The sequence below is a fragment of the Ornithorhynchus anatinus genome, chromosome 15, assembly GCF_004115215.2.
Source record: "Ornithorhynchus anatinus isolate Pmale09 chromosome 15, mOrnAna1.pri.v4, whole genome shotgun sequence".
NCBI lineage: Eukaryota > Metazoa > Chordata > Mammalia > Monotremata > Ornithorhynchidae > Ornithorhynchus > Ornithorhynchus anatinus.
The window spans coordinates 9,869,759-9,890,982 of record NC_041742.1 but is presented as its reverse complement, the minus strand read 5'-3'; the positions used below and the strand labels follow the sequence as shown (position 1 = coordinate 9,890,982).

Here is a 21,224-nt window from a genome sequence, read left to right as displayed (position 1 = left end):
CGCAAAATCAGGTGAAGGTGTAGGGGAGAAAAACAACGATGTTTGCAACACCAGAAGGCAGGTTTCATTTTGAGATGTAAGGATTTTGATGTGTTTTGCTAATATCATTTGGGGCGAAAGAACGGATAGCGGGGTTAATAACTGCCAGCAGCGAGAGCATTAAGCAAACTTTATGGATGTATAAACGTTTTTCTTTATGCATGATACAAGTTAGGGTATTCATTGCTCCCACATTGGAAAGGTAGATTTTAATTGATTTAGGTGGGCGTCTTCAGAAATAGGGTCCTGGGCAAACCACCACTTGAGGAATGGTGACTTGTCCCTTATTGTATCGGGGAGAGGTGGGAAGGTGATTGTGAGAAGTTTTAAGTGTGATGAGATCCAGAAGGGTTTTGAGGAGAGGAAAGATGGGAGACTGAGAGATGCTTCAGGAAGATAATAATAATTATGGTATTCGTTAAGTGCTTACTATGTGCCAGGCACTGTACTAAGCGCGGGAGTGGATACAAGCAAATCGGGTTGGACATAATCCCAACGTGGGGCTCACAGTCTCAATCCCCATTTTAGAGATGAGATAACTGAGGCCCAGAGAAGTGAGATGACTGCCCCAGGTGATGCAGAAGACAAGTGGTGGAGAGGGGATTAGAACCCAGGTCCTCCCTCCGCCCAGGACCGGGCTCTAACCCCAAGGCCATGCGGCTTATCTCCAAGTGGATAGGTGATGTAGAAGGGAGAGCAGAATAGGGGAAAGGGGGCTGAGGAGATGTGATTTTAGAAGGACTCTGCAGGAGGAAGGAATGGTGCTGTGTCAGATGCAATGGGGGAGGGAGTTCCAGGCCAGAGGGAGTGTGTGGCCAAGGGGTCAGCCCTCAGACAGATGAGATCAAGCTACAATAAACAGTGGGCATTAAAGCAGAGAGGCCTAGTGAAAAGAGCACAGGCTTGGGAGTCGGAAAACCCGGGTTCTAACTCCGGCTCCTCCACCTATCTGCTGTGTGACCTTGGCCAAGTGGCCTAACCTCACTGTGCCTCAGTTCCCTCGCCTACAAAATGGGGATTCAGTATTTGTTCTCCCTCCTACTTAGACTGTGAGCCCCATGTGGGACCTGATTATCTGGTTATCTGCCCCAGCACTTAGTACAGAGCCTGGCACCTGTAAGGGCTTAACAAATACCATTTCGGTGATTACTGTTATTGTTCTTATTCGGATTAAACCAGCAAAGGGTGCTGGCAGGGTTGTACTGGGAGATCAGCCATGCGCCAGACCTCAAGAGCAACATAAGTACACGGAACATTTCCTGAAGTAATGTCTTAAGGGTTTTTGAGGAGGATTGTAGCCTCTTCTGCTGGGAGAGCTTCCTGTTGGCTTAGAAGCACCCATTGAACCCAACTTCCAGATCTCTTGTTACATCCCCAAGGCAAGCAACGTGAAATAGAGAAGCAGCGTGACCCAGGGGATAGAGCTCGGGTCCGGGTGACAGAAGGCCCTGGCTTCTAATCCTGACCCCTCCACTCGTCTGCTGTGTAACCTTGGGCAAGTTGCTTCTCATCTCTGGGCCTCAGTGACCTCCTCCACCAAATGGAGGTTAGACTGTGAGCCCCACGTGGGATAGGAACTGTGTCCAACCTGATTATCTTGGATCTACCCCAGCGCTCAGTATAGTGACTGGCATAAAGTAAGTGCTTAACAAATACCAGAATAACAATAATAATGGTGGTATTTCAGTGTTTACTGTGTGCCAAACACTGTACTAAGCGCTGGGGTAGATAAAAGATCATCAGGTCCCACATGGAACTCACAGCCTAAGAAGGAGGGAGCACAGGAATTGAATCCCCATTTTGCAGATGAGGGAACAGAGGCACAGAGAAGCGACGTGCTTTGCCCAAGGTCACACAGCAGGTAAGTGGAGGAGCTGGAATTAGAACCCAGGTCCTCTGACTACCAGAACCATGCTCTGAAAAAAAATATGTACACAGGTGCCGTGGGGCGGAGGGTGGGCCGAATATCAAGTACTTAAAGATACAGATCCAAGTTACACAGGTGACACAGAAAGGTGAGGGAGAAGGGGAAATGAATGCTTATTTGGGATTGGGCCCTTGGAGGTGATGTGTTTTTAATAAACCTTGGAAAGCGGGGAGATGGGTGGTCCCCCTTTTAGGGAGGGGGAAAGAGCCATATGGTTAGCCCCAAACCTGTCCATATTGGACACCGAAACTCTACTATTACATCAAAATTCCTCCCTCGTGCACTGTGTGCCAGAGAAATTGCTTTTGGCCAGAAGTAAAGGGCAGTAAAAAGGTCTGAGCAGGAAGTTGGGCTACGGCTGCAAAACAAAATCATGTTGACCTATGGAAAAAAAAAATCCATTCCCTTGTGTTCAGCTTCCTCGCTCTGCCTTTGGACTTCATATTTATGCCCCGTCGTGTTGTTTTAGAGGGAGGGATTTTTGTTTTTGAATCCTTCTCCTGTTCCAGCACAGGAGAGGGATGGGGGAGGAGTAAAGGGTGGATGAGATGAAGGTGTTTGCACTTAAGATCCCTGAAGAGATGAGTACTCAGAAGGGTTAACACTTTGGTGGTGGGTGGAATTACTCTTTAAAGTGAGTCTAGAAAAAAGGAATGGGAAAAGTCCTCATTTAATGGTATTTATGTGGTTATTATGTGCCAGGCACTATACTAAGTGCTGGGCTAGATACAAGTTAATTAGTTTGGGCACAGTCCCTCCCCCACATGGAGCTCACAGACTAAATCCACATTTCTCAGATAAAGGTAATTGAGAGACAGAGAAGTTAAGTGACTCGGCAAGGTCACACAGCAGACAAATGGCATAGCCGTGATCAGCATGCAGGGCCTAGCTGACTATTTCCACTAGGCCAGGCTGCTTACTTTGGAAATGGACCTAATATGTTAAAGAGCCCCCCTGGTCAAATAGGGGGAACATTCATTTAATCGTATTTATTGAGTGCTTACTCTGTGCAGAGCCCTGTACTAAGCGCTTGGGCGCATCCAATACAACAAAAAACAGATACATGAAAGGGTATGCTAATAGTAAAAACAACAACAAAAAACTCTAGTTTCAGCTTCTCTAGAAATTTCACCGCAACTTTCAATGTTTCTTAATCCTTTTAGCAGCTGGAGTTAAAAGGGAGTGGGGAAAATATCACGGTTCAGGTGTTTCTTTGGCGACTAAACTCGTTGTGGGCGGGGAACATGTCTGCCAACTCGGTTGTATCGGACGCTCCCAAGCGCTTAGTACAGGGCTCTGCACACAATAAATACCACAGAATCAATGAAGGAGAAACCAGCTATTCAGCTGCCGTTACCATGAGGTTTTCATTTAAAGTAATGGGATTCAGTGGTGAGATGTCTTAGGATCAAAGTTGCCTGCTCTTTCAACCGGTCGAACCCATTAATTTCTAGACTCTACGCTCACTGCGGGCAGGGAACGTGTCAGTTGATTGCGATATTGTACTCTCCGAAGGGCTTAGCACAGTGCTTTGCATGCGGTAAATGTTCAGGAAATACGATTGAACTGAATTAAATATCCCCATCGATGGTATTTGTTGGGTGCTTTCTCTGTGCAGTAAACGCTTGGGAGAATACAATCCAACAGAGTCGTTAGCCGTGTAACCGCCATTAATCCAACACTTCAGATGGGAAACACAACAGAATGTTGATAACCCCAAAGGCCATCTGTAATGATTTCGGGGTAGGGATTTTTTAAATCTCTGTAATAATGTTGGCTTGACATCCCTCTCAGTGTAGGAGCATTTAGTCGCTACTTTGTTTTGTAAAGGGCGTGAAGGATTAAAATCTCCAGGGAAGTTAACATGCCAAAGTCAGACTCCAGCATTGTTCTCCACGGTACACAAGCTTGCTTCAAAAGCTGCATCGGGTTTCTCCTTCTGAGGTTTTTGGAATGCCGCTATGACATTTACTTTTCAAAACAGAAAATGATCACTCCACCTCCGTGCTTCGGTAGATTCCATTGTTGTTTGGGGTGTGGATTTGATTGACCGCTTGTCCCAGCTATGATATGTTGAAGGGCTGGTGGTGCATAAACTAGAGTTTAATGGTCAGTCTGACCGACTCAGCACAGTTATGCTCCATTGTGATTTGCACGTGGGGTAACTGAGGCAGGTTGATTAACAGAGGACCTTTTGAGCGAGGCACTGTGTTCAAATAATGTCGGTTCTGTTCCAAGATGTGCAGAAATTCTCATAATATCAAAATGGTTGGGTACACGATGAAGAGCTTTAATCCACGCAGAACTGCTGATCAATCTCTGCTATTTTTTGTGAGCTTCCTGTGTGCCGAGCACTGTACTGAGCAGCTGGGAGAATACATTTTTCATTCATTCATTCAGTCGTATTTATTGAGCGCTTGTGTGCTGAGCACTGTACTAAGTGCTTGGAAAGTACAATTCAGCAATAAAGAGAGACAGTCCCTGCCCACAATGGGCTCACAGTCTAGAAGGGGGAGGCAGACATCAAAACAAGTAAAGAGACATCAGTAGCATCAATATAAATAAATAGAATTATAGATATGTACATATATATATACAAGTGGGGTTGAGGGAGAGCAAAGGGAGCAAGTCGGGGTGATGGGGCAGGGAGGCTGAGGAAAAGGGGGGCTTAGTCTGGGAAGGCCTCTTGGAGGAGGTGAGCCTTCAGTAGGACTTTGAAGGGGGGAAATGCAGTTGCATGGTGGTTGTGAGGAGGGAGGGCGTTACAAACCAGAGATAGGACGTGGGCCAGGGGTCGACAGCGGGATAGGTGAAAACGAGGGCCGGTGAGGAGGTTAGCAACAGAGGAGCGTAGTGTGCGGGCTGGGCTGTAGAAGGAGAGAAGGGAGGTGAGGTAGGAGGAGGCCAGGTGATGGACAGCTTTGAAGCCAATAGTGAGGAGTTTTTGCTTGATATGGAGGCTGATAGGCAACCACTGGGGATTTTTGAGGAGTTGAGGGTGACATATCCAGAGCATTTCTGTAAAAAGGTAATCCGGGCAACAGAGTGAAGTATGGACTGAAGTGGGGAGAGGCAGGAGGTTGGGAGGTCAGAAAGGATGCTGATGCAGTCATCCAGTCGGGATATGATGACTGTTTGTATTAACATGGTAGCAGTTTGGATGGAGAGGAAAGGGCGGATCTTGGCGATGTTGTGAAGGTGACACACGCAGGTTTTGGTGATGGATTGGATGTGTGGGGTGAATGAGAGAGCGGAGTCAAGGATGACATCAAGGTCGTGGGCTTGTGTGGATGGTTGTGCCATCCACAGTGATGAGAAAGTCAGGGAGAGAACAGGGTTTGAGAGGGAAGATAAGGAGCTCTGCTTGGACATGTTGAGTGGCGGGAGGACATCCAGGTGGAGATGTCCTGAAAGCAGGAGGAGATGCAAGCCTGGAGGGAGGGAGAGAGAACAGGGAAGGAGATGTAGATTTGGGTATCATTCATGCAGGGATGATATTTGAAGCCGTGGGAGCGAATAAATTCACCGAGGGAGTGAGTGTAGATGGAGAATAACCCGTGAAAAGAACGAGAGAACTGAGAATGAACGGCCAGAGACATAAGAGGGAAACCAGGAGAGGACGGAGTCCGTGAAGCCAAAATTGGATAACGTGTTGAGGAGAAGGGGATGGTCAGAGCAGCTGAGAGGTCGGGGAGGATTAGAATGGAGTAGGAGCCATTGGATTTGGCATGAAGGAGGTCATCGGTGACCTTTGAGAGGGCAGTTTCAGTGGAGTAGAGGGGACGGAAGCCAGATTGGAGAGGGTCCAGGAGACAGTTGGATTACATTACAACAGAGTTTATAGACACGTTCCCTGCCAAAACAGGCTCACCTATATCGTCCCTAAACCTGACATGCTTTGTTCCCTACATCCCTCCTCCTCCTGGGGGCTTTCTGTTGGCTTCTGCCTTCAAGCGTCTGTTCCCGGCACTGTTAATTGCTTCCTATGTGCCAAGCACTGTGTTGAGATAATCAGAGTCCCTGCGCCACCTGAGACTCCCAATCTAAGAAGGAGAAAGAGGCAGCTATCTTATCCCCATTTTGCGGATGGTGAAGCTGAGACCCACAGGTGTGGTAAATTAATAATAATAATTGTGGCATTTGTCAAGTGCTTACTACATACCGGGCACTGTACTAAGCGCCAAGGTGTATATAAATAAATCAGGTTGGACACAGTCCCTGTCCCACATGGGGCTCACAGTTTTAATCCCCATTTTACAAGATGAGCGAGCTGAGAACCAGGGAAGTGAAGTGACTTGCCCACAGTCACACAGCAGGCAAGCGGCAGAGCCAGAATTAGAACCCAGGTCTTCTTTCAGCCCCCTGCTGTTTCCACTAGGCCCCACTGCTTCTCTTTCTCCCCTTCTAAACTGCAAGCTTCTTGTGGACAGGAAGAATGTCCACCAAACCTTTCATTCATTCAATCGTAATTATTGAGCACTTACTGTGTGCAAAGCCTGTACTTAGCGCTTAGGAGAATACAATACAACAATAGACACACTCCCTGCCCACTGCGAGCTCATAACAGGGTATGTGTGTACCAACTGTGATCTACTGTACTCTCCCAAGTGCTTAGTACAGTGCTCTGCACATGGTAAGCACTCAGTAAATACAATTGATTGATCGTAATCGTAATTGGCTCTAGTCAGGAGTATGGGGATGTTCAGCGTCTTAATGAGGGGAGGTTCCTATGTAGCGTTGACCTAATTAGAAACAAGGAATTTCCAATTCAAACACTGTTTTGAGATTCTAAAATTTTTTAAAATGCCTTTTTTTAATGGGCTTAGATTTGCTTGAGTTTTCGAGTTTTGAGCTTTCTATCTGGGCCCTGTGAAAAGATAGCAAGGTTATTATTTTATGTCTTCCTCCCTCATTAAAATCCCGAAGAGCACCGTATTTAGAATGTCGAAAACTTTATTTTAAATCTCTTCGGAACTATAGGTTTTAGAAGTCATATTTCCCAGTTGTGGAATTTGCTTTCAGCTTATTTCCAGATGTCCTGCTTTATTCTCAGTTGAATGTGAGCTTTTGACCATTTTCAAAGAAAAATTCAGAAAGTGGATTTTATTTTAATTTGATCTTCCCCATTGGCTTTTAAGGAGGGTGCTTCATAAATGTGAGCTGTTTTTATCACAGCCTGATGGTCGCCTGTCCTTGTTAGTTAACACATCCTATGTTCTGAGCTTTGCCAACATTTTTAATGAGGTTGATGTTCAAATGAGGAAGTTACAAAAATAATGCCAAGTGAAGTTCAGGCTTCATTAGGGACTTGGAAGAAAAAAAAAATCAGTTTGGCCAAGAAAAGAACTGCCATTTACAAACTTCTAAAAGGATACTTTAAAGTAATGGAGAGTAGGAGAAAATGAAAACTATTAAAAATGGAGTCTTTTAACTATGTTTACATAATGAAGTCACCAATTATAATCTTTCTCTTTAAATGCCATTGCAAAATAAGTTGATGGTGAAGAAAAATGGAACAGATTTGGCAGTTAACCTAAGATATTTGGGGTTCTAATTGTTCAAATATTTGATTTTCATAGTCTTGGCTGCTCAGTGACTTTCACAGATTGGTTTCATTGATCCTCGCCCCTCTTGCCTCATAAATAATTTATTCCATTTTGCAATGTCTAAAGGAAAAGGAATAAGCATAATTTCCAACTCCCCGAATGTTAGTGGTTTTGGGAAGAGAGGAGTGGATTTTGCCGGGGCCAGCAGAGAGGCCTTTGAGATTCCCTTGGCTGTGTGACTGAACCATCATTACCAAAGCATTTTATCTGTGGGATGTTTGAAGTGATTACTTGATTCCCGCCTCTCCTTCGTGGTTCACCTGAACTGCTGGCCCTGCCAAGGAGGGGTTCAACCAATCGTTTCCGTCTGTGGTCTTCAGAGGAGTGGAGTTACCCGGCTGGAACAGAGGGAAGATGTTGCTGGCTTGGGAATTGGAGATAGTCATCAAGTTAGCATTGATTTCAGAAAACAACCAGTACCCTGTAGGTGTTATTTGTATTAGTTTCTCAAAGAAAGATCAGGGCAACTGATTCCAGAGAAGCCAGAACATCATCCTTCGTGCAGAGCCAAAGAGTGCTAAGGGCAGTTGGCATTTATGGAAGAAAGAATTCTCTCCCCAGAAATCTTGCAAACGGGTCGTTGGACAAGCCATAACTTGCTCTCTGAAAACTAGTGTTCTACTGGGGAAATCATTTAGTTGCATTTATTGAGCACTTACTGGATTACTGGATGCAGAGTACTGTAAAAACCACTTGGGAGAGCACATTATAGCAGAGTTGGTAGATGTGTTTCCGGCCCACAAGAGGTTCACGGCTTAGTGGGGGCGACAGACCTGAAAAGAAATTACAGATGTGTACTTAAGTGCTGTGGGGCTGAGGGAGGGGGTGAATATAGGGTACAAATCCAAGTGCGAGGGTGATGCGAAAGGGATTGGGAGAAGAGGAAATGAGGGCCTAGTTGGGGGAAAGACTCTTGGAAAAGATGTGATTTTAATAAGGCCTCGAAGGTGGGAAGAGTCCGTCAGCTATGAAGGGGGAGGGAGATCCAGGCCAGAGGCAGGATGCAGGGCGGGTGTCTGCAGGGAGATAGATGAGATCGAGATACAGTGAGGGGGTTGGCATAACAGGAGAAAAGTGACCATTCTGGGCTGTAGTGGTAAATCAGCGAGGTGAGATAAGAGGGGCAAAGTGATTGAGTGCTTTTAAATCAATGGTAAGGAGTTTCTGTTTGAGGCAGAGGTGAATAGGCAATCATTGGAGGTTCTTGAAGAGTGGGGAAACATGGGCTGATTGTTTTTTTAGAAAAATGATCCGGGCAGCAGAGTGAAGCATGACCTCGAATGGAGAGAGAGAGGAGGCATGGAGGTCAGTAAGGAAGCTGATGCAATAATCAAGGCAGGCTGGAATAAGTGCTTGGATTAACATAGTAGCACTTTGGATGGAGAGGAAAAGGTGAATTTGAGTGATATCGTGAAGGTAGAACTGACAGGATTTGGAGATAGATCGAATATGTGAATTGAATGAGAGAGATGAATCGAGGATACGACCAAGGTTATGGATTCCTGAGACAGGGAGGATGGTGGTGACTTTTACCGTGATGGGAAAGTCAGGGGGAGGACAGGGTGTGGGTAGGAAGAGAAGAAGTTCTGTTTTAGACATGTTACGTTCGAGGTGACGGGAGGACATCCAAGTAGGTGTTGAAGTCAGGGAGAAATGCGAGACTGCAGAGAGGAAGAGAGATCAGGGCTGGAGATGTAGATTAGGGCATCATCTTCATTGAGGTGGTAGTTGAAGCCATGGGAGCGAATAAGTTCTCCAAGGAAGTGGATAGAGAGAGACAAAGAAGAGGACCCAGAATTGAACCTTGGGAGACCTACACATTTAGGGGGTAGGAGGCAGAGGAGGAGCCCCCCAAAGAGACAGAGAATGAGCAGCCAGGGAGATAGGAGGAGAACCAGAAGAGGACAGTATCAGTGAAGCCGAGGTTGGATAAAGTTTTCAGGAGAAGGGGGTGGTCGACAGTGTCAAAGGCAGCTGAGAGGTCGAGGAGGATTAGGATGGAATAGAGGCCGTAGGATTTGTCAAGGAGATCATTGGTAAGCATAGAGAGTTTCTTTGGTGTTTCTGTGGCAGTTTCTTTGGAGTGAAGGGGACCGAAGCCAGATTGTAGGGGTCTAGGAGAGCAGTGGAGGTCAGGAAGTGGAGACAGCGGGTGTGGACAATTCGCTCAAGGAGTTTGCGGAGGAATGGTAGGAGGGAGGTGGGACGATAACTGGAAGGAGCCGTGGGGTTAAGGAAAAATGGAGAAATACCCGGAGCGGCGGGGAGGAGGTTTAGTTGATGCCCTTGTCTCTTTTTGATTCTATTCTTTTTCAATTGCAGTCCATCATCCTCCCAGTTTACAATGCCGAAGCTTGGTTGCCAGAGTGTTTGAATTCCATTTTAGAGCAAGACTTTCAAGGCACTCTGGAGCTATCCATTTTTAATGATGCCAGCCAGGTATTTATGCATTTCTCTCTGATTGTTTTAAAACTCTGCTTCTAACTTTCTTTTACTGATTACTTCTAAAGCTTCCCCCTAAATTTTACCAGTTTCTTCTCTTTCTCAGGACAATTCAATAAACATAATTGAAAAATGGAAGGATCGGCTCGAAGACCTGGGTATCCGAGTGATTATCGGTGGACATAACTCTCCGTCTCCCAAAGGAGGTATGTAGCGGTGCTGAAATACCTCATGGATTAATTGTGGTTCATGATTTTGAGAGCAATTCATTTTGAAGAATGATAGGAGTCAACAGTTAGGTTTTCCTGTTGCCTGTGCTCTGTGTGTGTGTGTGTGTGTACGTGTGGGTGTTTGCTCTCCTGGAAAAACATTTGTGGGTTATATTATGAAAGTTTCCCATTCCCTGAATCTCATTTGTATTTTACTGCATATAAAAGTTGATTTTAGCCCAATGCACCGAGTCAAATCCTCAGAATCTGGAAGCTAGCGTCGAGGTGTTTGTCCCAGTGGGACTTTGGCAGTGAAAAGAAAAGGAGACCACAGCCAGTTATTTTCGGCAAACTCTGCAATTTCTGGTTTTTCTGGGTTCCGTGGAGTTAATTTTACCACTTGTCCAGGTGCTAGTTGGAATCTTTTAGTTCTGTGTTTTCCTCTGAGAAGTAAGGTAGGAAAATGACAGGCCTGTTGAACCAAATTTCACAGGATGATCAAATGTAATGAAAACCCCGATAGAGGTGGCTCTGGAGCGGCTTTAGTTAGAGTGCTTAATACAGTGCTTTGCACACAGTAAACACTCGTAAATACGATGGAATGAATGAATGAAAGGAAAAGTATATGGTGATTTTCACTTTATAATCTTGTAAAGATAGACTAAATTGTTGTATAGTAGGCATTTTGATGTTCAGGTTACTTTTCCCAAGTTATAGGAATTATAGTATTTGTTAAGCACTTACTATGTTCCAGGAACTGCACAAAGTGCTGGGGTAGATGTAAACTCATCGAGTCAGACACAGTCCCTGTCCCTCACCTACAGCCTAAGGCAGAGGGGGTACAGGTATTGAACCCCCATTTTTCAGAAGAGGAAATTGAAGCCCGGAGAAGTGAGGTGACTCGACCAAGGTCACAAATAGCAGGTCAGTGGTTGAGCCGGGCTTGGAACCCAGGTCCCCCGACTCCTGGGCCCAAGTGTCCTTTCCACCAGGCTCTGCTGCTTCCCGTTGATGTTTTTCAGCTGGGGAAACTTGCTTTTTCAGGAAGAATGTTCACAATTACCTCATCTGCAAAAGGAGTATTAAACCTGTGAGCCCCATGAGAGACAGGGACTGTGTCCAACCTAATTACCTTGTCTGTATCCTAGCGCTTATTACTGTGGCTAGCACATAGTAAGCCCAGAACAAATGTCAAAATAAGAAAGAAACAACAACCCTTGTGTAACGGCAGTTGGTGGTAACTGGAAATAAATCTGAGATATTTCAAATTTCTGAACTTGTAATACGTTTAGGACTAAATCCACAATGCGGTTATTCATTTCCCAACTCCTTCCAGGCTACTGGACATCGTTGAAGTTTCACTGACAGCAATTGTTTAATCTTTGCTGGAAAAGATTAGGGTTTTCCTGTGGTCCATTGTTTAAATCTTTCAGACACGTGTCTCTAAAGGACAGTTGGTGAAGAAGTTCTGTTCTAACGTCCTTTGTGCTGTTAAAATACCGATGTAGGACTCTCTGTTCGCTCTCTTTTTCTAGTTGGAAATTAAAAGGCTCCAAATTAATTTACAGCAAGCACTGAAGTGAGTTACTAGCCTTTCTTTCATTCCTTTTGTAAAAGGAAAACGAATTAGAGCTTCTCTAGATTTCACCTGAGGGCAGTTCTCAGCTAACAAATGGAAAGGTAGAAATTAGCCTCTGCCATATGCATAGTAAGCAGGTTTCTTTGTCCTATGGGCATTATTCTGTCTTTTAAGTCTAATCTTGCCTCAAGATTTAAGGGGCTCTCAGACATCTGATCCTAACAACTATCCTGGGAATTGAGTAGGGTTTGGTAGGGAGCGAAAGGAGAAAAACAGTATTGTTGTTCCCAGTGACCTGGAAGTGAATTTGACCTCATTACGTCCAGGCAGTCGGTACAAGCCTTAGAAAAAGACTGCGGGCCTGACTGCTTTGTCTACGCTGCTGGGCGAGTTACCAACGATATCGTCAGCAGTGCCCTTTGATTGGGAGTCAGAGGACCTGGGTTCTAATCCCGGCGCGGCCAGTTGCCTGCTGTTTGACCTCGGGCAAGTCTCTTAACTACTCTGTGCTTCAGTTTCGTCATCAGTAAATAGGGGATTCTATGCCTGTTCTCTCCCACTTACAGTGTGAACCCCATGTGGCATAGGGATTGTGTCTGATCTGTTGAACTTGTATCTCTCCCTGTGCTTAGAATAGTGCTTGGCACATACTAAGTGCTTAACAGATGCAATAATAGTAACGATAATGATAGGGATAAAGAAACAGCATGGCTTAGTGGATAGAGCCGGAGCCTGAGAGTCAGAAGGTCATGGGTTCTAATCTCAGCTCTGCTGCTTGTCTGCTGTGTGACCTTGGGCAAGTCATTTTACTTCTCTGTGCCTCAGTTACCTCATCTGTAAAATGGGGATTGAGACAGTCAGCCCCTCGTGGGACAGGGACTGTGTCCAACCCAGTTATCTTAGTAAGCACTAAACGAATACCATGATTATTATTTTCTACCAGTCTCGGCTGTGGTAGGGAGAGTGAAACAGAGGCACACCTACTCCATGCCTACCTTAGGCAGTGGCTAGCGAGTGTTCCTAGCACTGTTATAAGCGTCGGAGTAGATATAAGGTAATCAGGTTGGACACAGTCCATGTCCCACATGGGGCTCAAGGTCACAGAGAAGCCAAGTAGCAGAGCCAGGATTAGAATCCAGGTCCTCTGACTCCCAGACTGGTGTTCTTTCCACTGTAGCTGTCACAAAAAGTTTCCCTGGACTCAAACTGAACTTGAGCCAGATTGGGTTTATAATCCTGGCAATTTATAACAAAAGAAAATCATTTGTTTTGAGAAATGGGTTATTGTATGAACAACGTTGAAGTTTTTCCCAAACAGGGACATTTCTAGTCTCTTAAATTTGGATAGTCGTTGATCAGAACCTTATGTTATGGATTCATTTATATAATATATAATCGATGTATAATTGGAAACCCCTGGGAAGAAATTATGCCTCCAGAAAAGCAGCAGCTATTAAAGATGAGGAGCTGCTTTGGTTCATGATGGAAATCTAACTGTATCCATTTTCAAGAGTGCTAGGCTATTTAAACGGGATTAGGATTTATTGATGATGCTTTTCGATCATGAAAAAGGAAAGAAAGCAGAAAAGGAAGGGTCACTTGCTCTCTCCCACTGCCCCCAACCCCCCCAAAAAAAACCAACAAAAAAACCCAAACCCTCCTCTTCTGTCCAAGAGTGAGGAATGTTAATATCTCACTGAGGCTTAAGTTTTTACTGCTGTGACCATGGTGACGGGCTTTCTTCACAAAGGGAGAAGGTCTCACCAAACACTGAGCTCTGGCACAAACATTTGACTTCCCTCCATACAATAATATTAAAGCAGATTCTTTGCCTTTGCTAAACACAAGATGCATTGTGAGAAGCCCCCTTTTAATGTCTAGTTTCCATAGTGAGCAAAATCTCTTGTAATTCTACAAATTAATGTATTTATTTTTTCCTCCTCAAACATGATGATCATAAACAACTTCTGATCCAAAATCTTGTGCAAGTTATGGAATCTGGGGGCCGGGGAATCAAAAGCTTGGCCAGTTTCCTTTCGAAAAAGGTAGGTTTTAAGGACAGAAGTGGGAATATTTTAGTCTCTTTTCACTTACTCCTGCAAATTTTTTTTTTTACAAGCATAGTCATCTTTTGATTGGCTCCTCCTTCCTTATGTTTGCTTTGCTTCTCATTGATGTCATTGAGGATGCAGACTTAGTTGCAGCTGTTTCTGTTGCAGTGGATAATCCATCAGTTCCACCCCAGTGAGGCGGATTTTTCCTTATACACCGAGTAAAATTGTGACGGTGCCATAATGGCATCTTTGGGGGCAGGGGGGCGATGATCAGGTAAATTCTAAGCTCCCCCTCCTCCCATCCTCTTGGGCACTAACTCTCTCCTTCCAAGTGCTGCTCTTCAGAACTTCAAAACTCCCCCGATGCAGTTTTTTACATTTTCTCCCCCCATTTTCCACGCACTCCAACTTCCAACCTCCTCGCCATCCCCATGGTCCTCTCGTCTTTCTCTCCCATCTCACGGCACCACTTTTTCCTCTTTTTTTTTGGTTGGTTTTTTGGGCCACAGCTGGCCTCCTCCCTGACTTGGGCCTTGGCCTCTGGGACGACCAGAGCTACAGGGACCAGTCGAGACTGGGGCGGGGGGTAGGAGGAGGCCTGGGAGTAAACGCCCCCCATGCCCTCCCCCATCCCGCTTCGATCCATCCCAGAGAAGGAGCCAGCTGTGGCAGACGTTAAAAAAACCCCCAAAAAACAAATGAAAAAGTGGTTCTGAGGGAGAGGGAAGGGAAGGGGGGAGCCTCGTTGGGGAATGGAGAGACTTGAGGGGAACTGCAGATGGGAACGATGGAAAAGGGGACATAAAATGGAAAAGTCACTCTGGGCAGGGCACGAGGGGTATGTTTTAATAGTAATGAATAATAATTATGGCATTTGTTAAGTGCTTGCTGTGTGCCAGGCACAGTACTAAGCGTTGAGGTGGATACAAGCAAATCAGTTTGGACGTCACCCCTGACCCACGTGGGGCTCACAGTCTCAATCCTCATTTTACAGATGAGGTAACTGAGGCACAGAGAGGTGAAGTGACTTGCCCAAGGTCACACAAGTGGTGGTCGGGATTAGAACCCATGATCTTCTGGCGCCCAGGCTCGGGCTCTATCCATTACACCAACTAAGGCCATGTGGGAAGAGCGGAGGGGTAGAGAAGGGGTTTAACTGGGCTCAGACAATGAGCCCCACGTGGGACGGGGGCTGAATCCAACCCGATTTGTCTGTATCCACCCCAGCGCTTAGTACAGTGTCTGGCACATAGCAAAGCGCTTAATAAATATAACAGTAATAATTTTGAGCAGAAGGGAGATGTGTGCGAAGCAGTGTTTGAGAAGAATTTTCAGGCAGCTGAGTGAAGTGTGGACCCGAGCGGGGAGAGGGGCAAGGCAGGGAGGTTTGCGAGGAGGCTGTGCAGAAGTCAAGTGGGGATATGACCAGTGCTTGGATGGAGAGGAAGTCATAGATTCTGGAGATGCTATGTAGGAAACACGGGATTTGGTCAAATATTATTATGACCTCTGGATAAGGACAGACAAAGCCCCTTCTCCGCTATCCCCGGGACCAGCTCTTGGTTAAAAACAAAAAGTCCCCAGGGGCTTCGTGGTGGAATGGGGTGCTAGGAAGTCTCAGCCTCTCAAAATGAACAACAGGGAGTGAGGGAAATGAAAAAAAAATCAGCTCAAGAAAGAGAAAAGGAGGGGGAGGACAAAGGGCAGGAAAGGGAAAATTCAGGAGAGAGGAGAGAAAGAAACAAAAAAATGGAGGTGCCAAAATAAACTGAGTCGACAAGGAGAATAAAAGGGAAAAACAACAAAAGTAGAGAAAGATAACAGGGTAAGGAAACATGGTAGGGAACAGGACCCAAGACAAAGGAGATTAAGAGGTAAATTACAGTGGAAGGGTAGAAACCAAAGAAAAACAGGAAAGAAATCCTGAATAGAGGGGTTTGTCTGAAAAGACAGGAATAGGGAAGCAGCTTGGCCTATTGGAAAGAACCATGGGCCTGGGAGTCAGAGGACCTGGGTTCTAATCCCAGCTCTGCTCTGTGACCCTGGGCAAGTCACTTAACTTCCGGGTACCTCCGTTCCTCATCTGAAATATGGGGATTAAGACTGTGAGCCCCATGTGGACAGGAACTGTGTCCAACCTGATTAGCTTGTACCTACCCCAGCACTTAATACAGTGCCTGGCGTATAGTAAGCACTTAATAAATACCATAAAAAAGGGAGGGAACCAAGCTTTGAGAGAACGTATGGACTAATGGATGGAATGGAGAGAGTGGGTTTGAAAGTTGGTGGGTGGGAGAGTGGGTAGGGGATTTTTCTGAATTTTATAATTATTAATTCTTTACTAATACTTTGACATTATCCCCATTTCAAGGACCAGCTTACCAACACCCCCTCCACCCAGCAGAACCACAACACAGAAGTCTTACATAAAGACCCCCCCACCCCGAAAAACATGCATATTTTAGGAATATAATAATAGTACTCTCCCCCCTCCCCGCCCCTGTCTTTTTTTGCAGTTGGATATGCTAAAAATCAAGCAATAAAACAGAGTTCGGGGACTTACCTGTGCTTTCTGGATTCAGTAAGTAGCCATCTATTACTTTTTTGATTCAGTAGTTGAATTGTTTGTCATCACTGAATTCTGCTGTCTTAGTCTCTCCTTAATTCCAGATGGTCTGTTCACTCCTGATTCATTTATATTTGTTTGGCAGCCAGTGGGTTAGCTTTAGTTAACATGCAACTGAGGGAGATGTTCTGCTCCGTAATGTAAGTGCTTAACAATTATCATCATCATCATCATTATAAATAATAATTATTGTTATTGCCCTCACAGCTCTTTGTTCCCTCAGCTGAGCCAATTTGAAATAATGAAAAAACAAAAAAGTGCCAAAGCTTTGAGATTTTCATCCATCATAGGGAAGCCATGATTGTGAGCCCCACGTGGGACAACCTGATTAGCTTATATTTGCCTCAGTGCTTAGAACAGTGCTTGGCACTTAGTAAGTGCTTACCAAATACTATTATTATTATTATTTGGGACTCTGTGGGCCAGGCAGATAATTGTGGGTCAGGTTCCCACAGGAAGTAATCGCACTATCAAAGACATCCCTTTCAAAACCTACAGCATTTATGTTCCTATCCTTTATTTATATTAATGACTGTGTCTTCCTCTAGACTGTAAGGTCCCTGTGGGCAGGCCACGGGGCTACCAACTCCATTGTATTGTACTCTCCCAAGCGCTTAGTGCAAGTGCTCAGCACATAGTAAGTGCTCCAAAAATGCTATTGACGGATCGATGGAGGGATTGCTGGAAAAACATTGATAGTGCCTAAGGTATTTTGGAGTCTACACAGAAAGTCGAATGAAGGCAGACCCATACTTGCAGTCTGGAAAGGGAAAGAGGGAAGGGAGAGAAACATAAAACCAGGCGAGTTTTTTTACATGGAACCAAGTGACTTGGCAAGACCAATCAATCAGTCAATCAGTGGTGTTTATTGAGCCCACTCCTCCACCCCCAGAGCTCCTCCCCTCCTCCTTCCTCCTGCTGCTATCCTCGTACAACAGAATTCACAGACACATTCCCTGTCCATAATTTCCTGCCCATAGCGAGCTTAGATATTCGATCGTTCGTGGCCTCAGGTGACAAATTCCGTTACCTCACTGTGAGGCCTGATGGTTTAGATCAAAGAACTGCCTTTTCTGTGAGCAACCTGGGCGTCATGAGTCCCACAGCATAGCCGGAGAGTAGTTCGTGGCTCACAAACAGCTCTTTGGCCACATCGAGAAGAGACAGAACAAAGAATAGATCAGACTCCTAACTTAATCTCTTGGCACTTGCCACACTACTGAAAGAAGCCAAGGCAAAGAGAGCAGGTATTAAATCCCCATTTTGCAGGTGAGGGAACTGAGGCCCAGAGAAGTTAAATGTCTTGGCCAAGGTCACACAGCAGGAAGTCGGCAGAGCTGGGATTAGAACCTAGGTCCATCTGCCTCCCAGGCCCGGGCTCTTTCCACTAGGCCATGTTGCTTGTTAGGTAGAATTACACGTGGTTTCTCTGTAGCGGGTAGATGGAGTAACGCTCTGTTCTTGCCTAACCTTTTCAGTGATGTGTGGGAGGGGGAAGTGGCATTTTAGGGTGGGTGGTAAATGTCACACTGGGATTCCAGAAGTGACAATCCGAGTCCCCCCGACCCAACGCCCAGAGCACACTACTCCTTGTTGCCCAAGTCCTTGCATGTGTGACCTCTTTCACACAACCTGGACAGGCTTTCTCAGTTGAACAGCTTGAAGGGGGCAACTTAACCCACTGCCAAACACTCGTCAGGTATTGATTTGAACTAGCCCACATCTTTGTGGGGATGTGTCTTGCGACTGAGAGGTTGCGGCCCCACGCTAAAGAATCTTCTCTGGGTGGGATTTTTCCCTGTGTCGGTCCTCAGGCTCGAGGCTGTCAGGCAATATACCATCTGAAGATACGATAGGTGGGTCGTTGGGTAGATTCTGTGGGGAAGTCAGAGGGCTTGGGCTTTCCCCATTGACACTTTACTTGGAAGAAACGCAAGCAGTGCAAGGACGGAGCAGAGTGTGTGGCCTGTGATGTTCAGATGCTGATCTGAACTAGCCCCCATCTTTTGACATCTGGATGCCTGAGCTAGGTTGCCGAGTTTGGTTTAATGGACAGAACAGAGTGGCGGGAATCAGAGGATCTGGACTCTAATCTAATCTCCCATTTTTTTTTTTAAATGGTATTTGTTAAGCACCTACTATGTGCTAGGCACTGTACTAAACACTGAGGGAGGTACAAGTTAAGTTGAATCCAGTCCCTGCCCCACATGGGGCTCACAGTCTTAATCTTCCTTTTAGAGATGAGATAACTGAGACCCAGAAAAGCAAATAGACTTGCCCAAGGTCAAGAAGTAGGATGTGGGCTAGGGGTCGATGGCGGGACAGGTGAAATGGAGGCCCAGAGAGGAGGTTAGCGGCAGAGGAGCGGAGTGTGCGGTCTGGGCAGTAGAAGGAAAGAAGGGAGGTGTGGTGGGAGGGGGAAGGTGATGGACAGCTTTGAAGCCGATAGGAGGTTTTGCTTGATAAGGAGATTGATAGGCAACCACTGGAGATTTTTGAGGACGGGGGTGATATTTCTGTAAAAAGATAATCCGGACAGCAGAATGAAACGTGGACTGAAGTGGAGAGAAAAAGGAGGTTGGGAGGTCAGAAAGGAGGCTGATGCAGTAGATCCAACCACAGAGAGGGAGTAGGGAAAAGAGGGTGATATTAATAAGGCTTTGAAGGTGGGGAAATTGGTGCTCTCTCATATGTGAATGGGGAGAGCGTTCCAGGCTAGAAAGAGGACTTGGCGAGGGCTCAGTGGTGAGATTGAGGTTGACGACAGAGGAGCAAAGTTTCCTCACTGCATAATATCTGCCTAACCTGTGCTCCCTCGTACTTAGACTGTGAGCTCCATGTGGGACCTGATTATGTTGTATCTACCCCAGCACTTAGTACGGTGTCTGGCACATAGTAAGCACTTAAAAAATACCACAACTGTTGTGATTATTACTAATAAAAGTAATAATTGAATTATCATTACTGTTATAGAAAGATACTCAGTCAATTCAGTTGTATATATTTCCTCGTGAATTGAGGTGCTTTTCACTCAAATGGTAAGTGAAAGAGAAAGGAGTGATTCACAAGACATAGAAACCCAGTACTCTTAAATGCACAATTAGTTGAGCAGTTAGAATTGAGGTCAGCAGGAAGCACACAACTTTGACTTATCGCTAAGGAAACTGAAGTCCCCAAGGGCGATGACTCTTGCAAGACCAAAGCATGAAGTAATAGCCAAAGAGAATTAGATGTCGAAAGCTATAACCTTCAGCCGGTAGCTCGACTTTGGAGGGTTTATGTAAGGCGACATTGAGGAAATACATCAAGTGCAAAGCATACTCCAAACCATTGTTTCCGTATGTTTGGCAAATGGATCATCTCACTGGATAGTGTTCCATCAAGGTAATAAATAATGGAATTTAGCAAATGAAGTCACTGCATCAAAGACCCTTCCAATCAGATCATCATTTTCCCCCAAATATATTTATTGATAAACTGACAACTGCTTTGGTAACTCTACCAATTCCTCCTGCCCCAGTGAAAAAGTTTTATGGGAGAAAAACCTGTTCTGAAAGAATACAAAAAGCTCAGGCACAATAATCTGTTGAGTAGGAACTCAGATAAGAACAGCAAGTATCTTAAATTTATTTTCATCTCAAGTAGCTCAACTTCTGTAAAGAGATGTAATAATGATAATTGTGGTATTTGTCAAGTGCTTACTATGTGCCCAGCACTGTACTAAGCATTGGGGTAGATTCCAGATAGTCAGGTTGGATACTGTCCCTGACCCACTTGGGGCTCCCGGTCTAAAACATATAAGGTATTAATCGCTTACTGTGTGCAGGCACTGTTCTAAGCGCTGGGATAGAGACAAGGTAATCAGGTTGGACACAGTCCCTATCCCACGTGGGACTCATAGTCTTTATCCCCATTTTACAGATGAGGGAGCTGAGGCCCAGGGAAGTAAAGTGACTTGCCTGAGGTCACACAGCAGACAAGCGGCGGCGCTGGGATTAGAACCCAGGTCCTCTGCCTTCCTGGCCCGGGATCTTTCCAATGGGGCACATTGCTTCCCAGAAAGTCATGAAGCAAATCAAGAGAACATTTGGACAACTGTTCTGAGTTGCTCGGAGGATTCTGGGAGGTGACTATTATAGGCAAGTGTACAGTAGGCAAGAAAATTACAGGGTTCTACCGAATAGGAGAGGAGTGTAGCCATAGCATTTTGGAGCTGGAACTGGACCCCATGGAAACATTTAATTTGTATGCATTTAGGGAAATTCTAGGGCATTGAGCTGTAGCGGTTATGACTCAGAGAAACCCAAATGGGAGCCACACAAGGGACTCAAGAATGTGACCCCAGGGTAATGCCATGCTAAACTGATTTCATTGCTTCAGGGAAAAATATCTATCCCTGTATTTCTCAACGTGTACTTTTTCTAAACTAAGGACCGTTTCAGTACAGGGGAAACAGTGTAGCTTAATGGATAGAGCATGGGCCTGGAGTCAGAAGGACCTGGGTTGTAATCCTACCTCCACTCATCTGCTGTGTGACCATGGGCTTCTTTGGGCTTCATTTACCTCAGATGGAAAATGGGGATTAAGGGTGTGATCCCCATGCTTAATTTATCTACCTCAGTGCTCAGAGGAGTGCTTGACACACAGTAATCACTTAACAAGTACCAATATTATATTCATTAACACCTGGAAGAGTCACTTGTATATTTACTTAAAGATATTTCCAGGAAGTTCCACCTTGG

General features: G+C 45.4%; 1 protein-coding gene across 6 annotated transcripts in view; it reads left to right on the top strand.

Annotated features, from left to right (window-relative positions):
- Positions 1-21,224, top strand: part of B3GNTL1 (UDP-GlcNAc:betaGal beta-1,3-N-acetylglucosaminyltransferase like 1) — a 255,370-nt gene that overhangs the window by 1,851 nt on the left and 232,295 nt on the right. For 4 of the 6 annotated variants that reach the window (XM_029080078.1, XM_029080079.2, XM_039914221.1 and 1 more), the window contains exons 2-4: positions 9,895-10,011; positions 10,121-10,220; positions 16,373-16,437. In XM_029080078.1, the coding sequence (XP_028935911.1) occupies positions 9,895-10,011; positions 10,121-10,220; positions 16,373-16,437 (282 nt within the window). Of the gene's footprint in view, positions 1-9,894; positions 10,012-10,120; positions 10,221-13,791; positions 13,848-16,372; positions 16,438-21,224 lie in introns of those variants that run through there. The other 2 variants (XM_029080080.2, XM_039914223.1) reach the window with 2 other exon arrangements.